The sequence below is a fragment of the Eptatretus burgeri genome, chromosome 3 (genome assembly GCF_056783735.1).
Source record: "Eptatretus burgeri isolate ZD-2024b chromosome 3, Ebu_testis_v1, whole genome shotgun sequence".
Classification (NCBI taxonomy): Eukaryota; Metazoa; Chordata; class Myxini; order Myxiniformes; family Myxinidae; genus Eptatretus; species Eptatretus burgeri.
In genome coordinates, this window is record NC_140963.1 from 144,434,582 (window position 1) to 144,444,445 (window position 9,864).

Here is a 9,864-nt window from a genome sequence, read left to right on the forward strand (position 1 = left end):
ATGCCCAATGAAATCTACAATCCGTGTCTGGTGAAATTTGTATCATCTACGCCAAGTGAAATTTCTCTCTAATCCTTGCCTAGTGACATCTGTCTCTAATTGATGCTGAGTGATATCTCTCTGATGATGAAAGAGATATCACTATTGGAGATTAGACTCTCATCCACACCGAGTGATATCTCGATAATTCACACACAATGATCTCTCTAATTCATGCTCACCAGTTCTCTTTGGAACCCTCTATATCTGCGTTTTGATGTCATATATTGGAGAAAAATCCTTCTCTACCATTTTCTCAGCAAAGAAGTGCAGTGGAGGAGGAAAGTTACTGTCATGCAGCCAGTGACCACCAACCAGATTCAGACTTGGACAAGAAGTACTTTTTGTTGTTGTGGAAGGTTGAGTCGTGTTTAAATATCCTTAAGGATTACACACTCTGTTTATACTTGTAAATGAGCGATTGAGCTATCACAATCCGATTGCCACCCAAGATGGTATTACTTGTTTTTTGAAGGTAACAATGTCTCAACTTCCTTTTCCCCAATATAAGGCTCATCGACATTTGTATTAAAAATTATATTGTTGTTTTTATTGTACTTTTATATACATTAATGAATAAGAACAGCTCATAATTGCAAGCAGGCCTCAAAATGTACAGAGCATGCAAGTTCAGCCAAATGGTGTATCCTATTTGTTGTTTGAAGTCTTGTTGTGATTAGTTGGGCTGAAGTCGAGTTCGCATGCACACATAAGACAAGTTATCACATGATGGTGTGTCTTTTCTAAATCGCACTCATCCTCTTGCTGCCTTTGCAGATGAGTTTGTGCGTTCCCATCGGGATGTTTTGCCTCCAGTTCCCCCTTTGCGCTGATTGCCTTTGAACATGGAGACACAAGTGCGATTGTTCCATTGGAGTTTGCTTTTGCATGGATTTTTTGCACTCTCCTGAGCCATTGAAAATTCAACATCGCATGTGCACCTTCCTTGAAAAATCACTGTTTCTACATGCACATAAAATGTTTTGCACCTTCATTCCCTTTTGCCTTCCTTTTCTTCACAGATAGTTAACTCTTCATGCAAGAGTTGATTGAATTTAAACATTGGGATTGATTACACAAACATTTTATAGTTTATGAAAACTCATAAACTTGGAGGCACTTTAAGCTGAATGTATATTCTATTAAATTTCAAAGATGAAGACAATAATAAGTAATTTTGCCCTCACAAAACCTGAGTTGAAAAACTTTGCATTTTGTTTCATTCTTCAAGCTTATAAACAGTGCAATACCCTTTTACCATTAGTTGTTTTCGGACAAATGTATTATCTTGTTTCGGGTAGTCCAACGAAGTAACAATGGTTTTACTTTCATCCACATAAAGACTGATTAAATCCGTCCAAATTACTCAACTCTGGTAAAAACCATCTACAAGATGAGCCATTGTGTTTGGTGATACCTTGAGTTTTGTTCAAACTGATATGACCATGTTCTCACATGAAGCAGGCCATGCCTTTTGGTCTTTTGGAAAGGGCTGCAGTTTCCTCTTTCACCAAAATGCTTTCATGCAGGTTGCTTTTGGTAAAAATACAACAAAAACAGTTAAATCGTAACAGTGCATGAGAATGAAATTTGTTTTCTTGGTGTTGAGAAAAGTACTCACAATATTTGGGGATTAATTGTAAATTGTACAAAAACACACCACAAAGAATACAGTTTAATTCCACATTCCACCTTGCAATCAGATGGTTATTAATATTTTATTAACGAGTGTTTATATTAGAAGCACTTGTAATACCAGTCAACAGTTCCATTCATATTTCTATGACTTCTCTCCTTTGCTGTTGCACCATGTTGTGTGGAACTTGCCGTTCAAACCGCTGTTGATTTGTTTTTCTACCAAAGTTGCCCCGGGTGCTTTGGCTGTGCTTCGCCATGTGGACATCAACACGGGGGTAGCGTACATTTGTTGATGCTGTTTATGTATTTCCTTCAATTCAGTGTACATTTGTTTGTTGCATTTCTGAATATTGCAACTGGTGCAAAAATGAAAATGTGAAACATCATCTTTTACAAACACAGCTGATTTTCTTATTTTTTTTTCTTATGTTTTTGCAAAAATAAATGCTTATTGTATTCCTGCCTCATCGTCTAACACTTGTACTATGCTGTGACATGATAGAGTTTGTTTTTTTACATTAATACTACGCCGTGACATGAAGGATTATATTTTGTAAATTTATACGATGCCGTGACACAATCGTTTGTATCTTGTAAATTCTTACTATGCTGTGATGCTTTGGAGTTTATATTTTGAAAAGGTTTACTATCCCATGACAAGATCGCTTATATTTTGCAAATTTATACTATTCTGTGACATGATAATTTATATTTTGTAAATTTATACTATACCATGACATGATTGCTTCTATTTTGCAAATTTATACGATGTCATGACATGATCGTTTAGATTTTGTAAATTTATACTATGCCATGACATGATCATTATGTGTTGTAAATTTATCCTTTGCGATGCCAAAATAGTTTATATTTTGCAAATTTATATTATTCCTTGATACAATAGTTTGTTTTGGAAATTTATACTGTGCCGTTACACGATCACTTATATTTTGAAAATTTATACTATGCCATGACACGATCACTTCTATTTTGTAAATTTATCCTATGTCACATGCTCATTTATATTTTGTAAATTTATACTATGTCACGTGATCATTTATATTTTGTAAATTTATACTCTGTCACATGATCATTTATATTTTGTAAATTTATACTATGCCGTGACACGATCGTTTATATTGTTGCGGGCCGGGTCCGGTGGCGAGAACGACCACGAGCTGGGGGAAATTATGTCATCTCCCACCAGACTCCCGGAATTGTAGGCCGTTGCTCACGGTTAATTCCATTACGCGGCGGGTTGCTTAACCGATCGTGGACGCCAATACCTCTACCGCGTAGCGTAGGGTCTTCCTGCCAGGTGTAATATGTTTACCTAATTACCCACGCGGTTTTGACTACCGGGGAACCACGCCCTCAGTACGCCTTGCCAGAACCGGATCATTCTACCAACTACGGTAGAGTACCAACTCCGGATCGGATGCAGCCGAGCGGAACTGCCAAAGACGTACCGGCGAGAATGAACAGATTATCGGGGATAATGACCCGGCTAAACTCAGATCCGAACCATGCTGGACCAATGAAGGAAAAGACAAAAACGAACTGGGAACATTTCTAAAATGATTTATTTACACAAGGTAAGGAAAAACATGTGATACAGGAACAAGTTTATTGGTGTGTTATGCAGGGGACAGAAGAGAGACGGAGTGCGACAATTTTACAGCAACTTACAAAAGAGGACACAGAGCAGACTTGTTGCGAGAATAATACAGGCAAGAATTACAATGATCAAATAACTTATAGTTTTTACTTAATGGACAGGCACCACACACTCGGACAAAATATACCCAGTTGAATGGCAAAGGACTTTTGCAGCCACGGAGGGAGGGAGCTGAGGTCGTAGTTCTTTTGGTACCTGAACGTTCCAAGGGAAGGGATGCTCCGTGGTGCGGCACCCGACAGATGTCGTGCACTTTGACCCACAGCCGCACGTGTGGAGACCGTGTCTGCGAAGGAACCTGAGTGGAGAGCATGGAGTCCAAGGTAGAACGGGGCAGTAGATTGGACCCAACGAGACCCGGTCAAGGTCCGGTGTACTCGGACCAGCACAACAGGCGAGAAGTGGGCAGGCACTCCGTGATCACGACCTTTCTTCTTCAACCAAAAACCAAGGGACAAACTCAACTGCCGAACTCAAGACTCCACCACAGAAATCCAAAGAACTCAACCACTCAACTAACGACCTTCCTTATTTCGATGCAACCAGCCAACGAACCCACCAAACTCTCTCACCCTATTCTGAGGATGGTGTCATAATTTATAGATCCCCCTGGGTGAGGAGGGGCCTTGGCAAAGCTGACGTCACCGTCCGCCCTGATTGGACAGGGCCTTCATGGTCCACCCTTTCTGTGCGGGATTTTGGCTAGGCCGGGAAAGCCCACCCACTCCACGCGTGTTTGAGGAAGGTGGACGGTGGTACAGCCAAGATTGAATTGGAATTTTTGGAGAAGCCGAAAAGGAACTGCGAACGTGAAGATTCTGCCTCGGAAAAACGAGGCTCCGGAGACGCAGGTGGACAGTGGAACGTAATGGAGGGAAGATAAATATTTATGAATCTAACGAAAAAAACATCACATCGCACCCCCTTTTGCTTTCCCACTATACACAAGGAAGGGTTATATCTGCACATATACTTAATGGCATAACTAACTTCGGCACAATTGTATGTTTGTATGCATACGGTTCCTAGAACCGTAACAATATTGTTGCGAATTCGTGCCCGCCGGCGTGTGAACTGCCACGTGACTCGAATCGCGGCACGTCGCCCACCGGACGGACAATTCCGTTGTGACCCTCTCGGACTAATGCCGGGAGCTAGTCACGGGTGGGCCTTTCGGCCTCACCACGATCGTGCCAATCGGCCACCCGCGTGGGATAGGGTTGTTCGCCAAACTCGACCTACCTAAGTACCCACGCGGAGGGTAGACCGGGCGACCGCACCTCGCCGCAGGTCGACTCGGGACACGGGCCGCTTAAGCGACCCGTTCCGAACTATCGGGATAACCGAGCGGTGTTATCGTCGGCCTCGACGGTTCTGATTAATTAAGCCCACTAATTAAGCGTATTAAGATTAATAAGCCCAATAATTAATTAAGCGTATTAAGCCCACTACCAACCCTTTACGTGAAGCAAGATGGAGATTCAATTAAAGAAAAGAGGAAGCGAAATGGGAAAACAGTTCAACATGATGCACATTTATTCCGCGGCACACGGAGAGCACACATATACAATTAAAACAATTATGCACAAAAAGCAAATGTAACAAAAGAAACAATAACGCAGAGATACTACCAACTAAGACCGACACACAGCAACACTTAACAGTTTTATTTGACCAGACTGGCGCCACACACACACGTTTACACAGAAACAAAAGAAAAGGGCCACCCTCAAAGACAAGGGGGCAGACGGGGCCTGTGGGCCAATATTTGCGCAGGACCTGAAAGAGCGGTCAGGTCCGCGAGACCGGGTGGGTCCTACCCGCGTCTTTGTGATGAGCCGCAAATGTGGCACCGCGGCGGTGCTCCGACTTCTTGCTCCTTCGCGGGTTTCGTTGGCACTGCTTGGAGTGGGGTGGGAACGGGGCCCCCTTTTCGCACTATCTCAGCGCGGGGGAAAAAGGGGGGGGGGAATTGTTGATGCTCTGGGGGAAGAGTATAGCTGGCTTGCTTGGGTCCCATGACGAGCGATTCCACCACGACCTCGTCGCCGACCGCAGTCTTCCTTGCCTCGGACCCGAACTCCTCGGTTTCTTCCCCCAATTCTCCTCAGCCGACTGCCGAAAACCACCAGGACGCCCTCTCCTCCCGACTCCACTCCGCGCTCCAAACTGACTGCCCAAAACACTCTCCGCTCTTCCAAGGCCGACTCTCCGCTCAAACCGACTCTTCCAATGCCGACTCTGCCCAGATTCACCTTGCGCTCGGCGCTTTATAGGCCAGCAGGAAAACCCATATGCAAATTTCCGGATCAGGACGAGCTCGGGGGTGGTGCCACGCTCGCCCATTGGATGGAGAAAAAGCAGCGTGAATCTCCCTGATCCTAGAATTTGCATATCTCGATTCCACACAGATGCGCCTGGAGGCGGGGCCAAACCGCACCGCGCTTGCTGATTGGATGGATCAGAAGTGGGCGTGTAGCATTCCTGATCCGAATTCTCCTCGGAAAGGCCGCATTTTGCACTCGCGGCTCGGCGCGTGTCTTGTACGAGCCCAGTACAGCCCGACGCTCGGTGCTCACAGGTGGTGCGGGAATGGCCGCGGAAGGAGAGAGGTGAAGGTGGTGGAGGGTTTATGGTGGTGGTTTATGGCCATGGTGCCGTTTGGAATGGCGGTGATGCGATGTTTGCGGGAGCGAGTTGTGAAGGTAAAGATCGTGGCTGTTGGCGTTGTTGTTGTTGTTGTTGTTGTGAAGTGGAATTGTGGTTGGTGGTTGTTGTGTGATGGCGGTTGAGACGTGGTTGGTTCAAAATAAAGATAGAACAGAAAAACGGCTATCTCAAAGGGTCGCAGCCTGAATGAATCACATTTATTCCCTCTAAACAACGGGTTTGGGGCTAACTACACATGTACTTAGAGATATCCCACCTACGGAACCTGAATGGTGCTTTGCGAATTTCCTCAACCGCAACAATATTTTGTAAATTTATACTCTGCCATGACATGATCATTATATTTTGTAAATTTATACTATGTCATGACACAATCATTATATGTTGTAAATTTATACTATGTCCTGACACGATCGTTTATATTTTGTAAATTTAGATGATGCCATGATACGATCATTATGTTGTAAATGTATACTTTGCCGTACCAAAATAGTTTATATTTGTAAATATATACTCTGCCATGACATGATAGTTTATATTTTGCAAAAACAGTAAATCCTTAAATATCATGGGGCTTAGGTTCCTGGAAAATGCCCTGATAGTTAAAACCGCAAAAGTGGAAATCAAGGACCAATGGGAAAAGGGGGGATCGGTTACTGGGCTTCGAGAAAATATCATGGAAGGTGGACAGTAACCAGAAATGAACAGATTACAATTGAAATAAACATGTAAAATATATATATGTAAAGCATGTTAACATCAAAAGAAATATAAATACAGTGTAAGTTAAACAAAAACACAAGAGTTTTACCTTTTTAATTTATTCCAAAACAGAGGTGGGTTAGAGTAAACATATTACATACTGCTTGGATTGTACTGTGCCGTAAATAGAAAACACAAGATTTAGCTTGGAGATGATGATGATGATGCTGCTCGAGTGGGGAGGGTGGAGGTTAGAAATGTGGATTTCGAACTTGCAATGGTTGTTGGATCATCAGGATCATGCCAAAATCGCCTGTTGCATTGCCAGAGATGAAGAATAAAACGATCCTTAGCAGTAGGGAAAGAATACTGGTTCTGGCTCACTTTTCCCCATGTAAATGAATGGGGGATTTTCAGCCATGAAATTTTTCTTTTTTTTCCCCTGAAAAAATAAATCCCCTTTTTAGCCCAAGGTATATTTATTTGTCTCCCCTTTTAACCTGGAGCCTGGTGTTGGCTTAGTGGTTAGGGTGGCGGCTTGGGATCCCAGGGTCCTGAGTTCAAATCCCGTTGGCTGCTGAATTAACACCAGGGGGTTGACTCAGCCTGCCTTCCTTCCGAGGTCGGCGAAATGAGTGCCAGTGTACTGGTCCCGGTGTATGCCCCGGTTAGAATAGGTGTACCATATCCCTGTGTGTCGTAAGAGGCGACCAGGGTTGGTGTCAGGAAGGGCATCCGGCCATAAAACATTGCCTCAAGAAAAAGCCAAACCCCTGCACAGCAGGGAAAAATGGCTGTAAAAACGGTCATTTTTTTATTTCCCCTTTTAACCTAGGGGCTCTCTATTCAAATAGGCAATACAACAAGATAAAGATTTGTTAAAGGTGATTCTAAAGAAATATCTGAAACGTCTAAGCCCCGGGACACTCTTTATCAAATAACCCATACAACAAGATAAAGATTTGTTAAAGGTGATTCTAAAGAAATATCTGAAACGTCTAAGCCTCGGGGCACTCTTTATCAAATAACCAATGCATATTGTTTAGCTCACTCATTGAACCTATAAACATTTGTTCATTCTCAACTTCCTTCAATAGTTTAATTTTCTTTGCACAATAATCCCCATCTAAAATATTGAAAAACAAAACATTTGAATCTTTATATTTTTTAAGATACCCCTTTTGTGCCATTACGAAATGATAAACTTCTCTTAATGATCTCATCTGACCACCTACTGAGTTGCATATCATTTTGATATTGTAGTAAATTATTTTTCCATTGTTCAATTGATAACCATCAAATTTTTCAGTCCATTCAAACATATTTATTATTTTCTTTACATCCTCTAACTTATTGGTTTTTAAATTGATTCGCATATTTGTTTTATTTACCTTTGTTTTAGATATTTTTTCAATAAGACTTATTTGATATTTTTCACATTCATTATGTTCTCCATTTATATACCAAGACTGAGATTTTCTCCACTCTTTAGTTTGACTAATACTTGGTTCGACCATTTATATATTGTGAAAAACGCGGCGGTAGCCCTTAAAAACCCTAACCCATCTTCCCATCGTTAAAACTTGTGTCCATATGGAACACAATCTATTCTATTCACTCTATCATACAATACCCATATGGAACACAATCTATTTTATACACTCTATCATACAATATCCATATGGAACAAAATCTATTCCATTATCTAAAATAAATCTCTTATCATCAAAGGCTCCGAATGCCTTTTTATTTACTTCTTCACTATATATCTTATGTTTATAACTTCTTATTGTATTCATTTTCCTATATTCTTCTTTCTTATTCATCAAACAATTATAATAATTTCTAAAAGTTATTGATTTCTTTATTACATATTTCTTTATTCCCTTTAACCTTTTATCAATCTGATCACCATACTTATAAGCATATGCCTTTGCTCTCAATCCAATAAACTCACTCATTACTTTTCCACCCAACTCATCCTTAAACTTGCCAATAACCTTTTCATTCTTTTTTGAAAATAACTCACTCTTCTCACTAAAATTACTTGTATCATATACTCCAATGTTTTTCTTCATATCCTTATAAACATCGTCAGTTTTTATATCTAGAATAAAACTATCAGTGTCCATATACAACAATGAAGCATTTTCACCATACTCTTTCTTTAAATCATTATACAAATAATCATACATCAATATCTTTGATAAATCAAGAACTGCTGTTCCAATATAAATTGGTTTATCCATGACAATACTTTCCTTTTTCATATGAATAGCAGAAAAGTTCTCTGAAAAAACCTCTTCTCTCTCAAAACTTGGTTTATTTATCAATCAAGAAGCTTCTTTCCAAGATGTTGCAAATCTAATGTTTTGCCTGTTTCTAACATTCTCCATTGTCTTTCCAAAGACAGCATTATTCATCAATTTATAGAATTCCCCTTCAAATTTTACTTTTGTATTTGTTCTCATATCTGTATTGAATTTAATATACTTTTTCATCCAAGGACTTTGTTTAAATTTTAAAACTCTATGAATTTTAGCTACTCTCAACCCAGCAGATAAATATTGTCTCAAGTTCCTTTGATGCAAAACATATCCCTCTTTATCATAGAATGTTGTTAATAACTTTTCTGTTGATTTGCCTTTAATATTAAAACTTTTATGATAATCACTGAACCATTCTTTCTTTGGGGTTTCTTTCTCACATGCAAAAGGAAGGTCTTTATGCTTATTATGAAGATAACTCGGGTACTTCAAATCAACTTCAAAATAATGACCTTCTTCTTTGTCATTCAATTTCTCTTGAGAAGAAATAACAATATTCATCAAAGCCTTTTCATAATCCTTTTCTTCCACCCACTCTAATTTACCATAAGGAAGAGATTGAGACATTGCCCATCCATACAAATTATTAGCATCAAAGTACATCAAATAATTACTATCTTTTTCACTCTCATAATTTGGAAGATATTTATTATTTGCTTTAGCATATCTTTTTGAACATACTTGTGATATTCCACCTCTTTTAGACTTCTCAATCATCAAAAGCATATCTACATCACTGACTAAATCTATATCTTGTTTTGTCATTTTCAACATTGCACTCCAAGCTAAACCAGGAGCTGTGAAATAGTG

The 9,864-nt window shown here is 40.2% G+C and overlaps 1 protein-coding gene across 7 annotated transcripts in view; it reads left to right on the forward strand.

Annotated features, from left to right (window-relative positions):
- Positions 1-2,138, forward strand: part of LOC147031212 (WAS/WASL-interacting protein family member 1-like) — a 113,207-nt gene extending 111,069 nt beyond the window's left edge. For all 7 annotated transcript variants that reach the window (XM_085876060.1, XM_085876059.1, XM_085876058.1 and 4 more), the window contains one exon: positions 817-2,138. In XM_085876060.1, coding sequence (XP_085732186.1) covers positions 817-872 — 56 coding nt within the window. In that variant the 3' untranslated portion in view covers positions 873-2,138. The remainder of the gene's footprint in view (positions 1-816) is intronic.
- Positions 2,139-9,864: the final 7,726 nt, after the last annotated feature.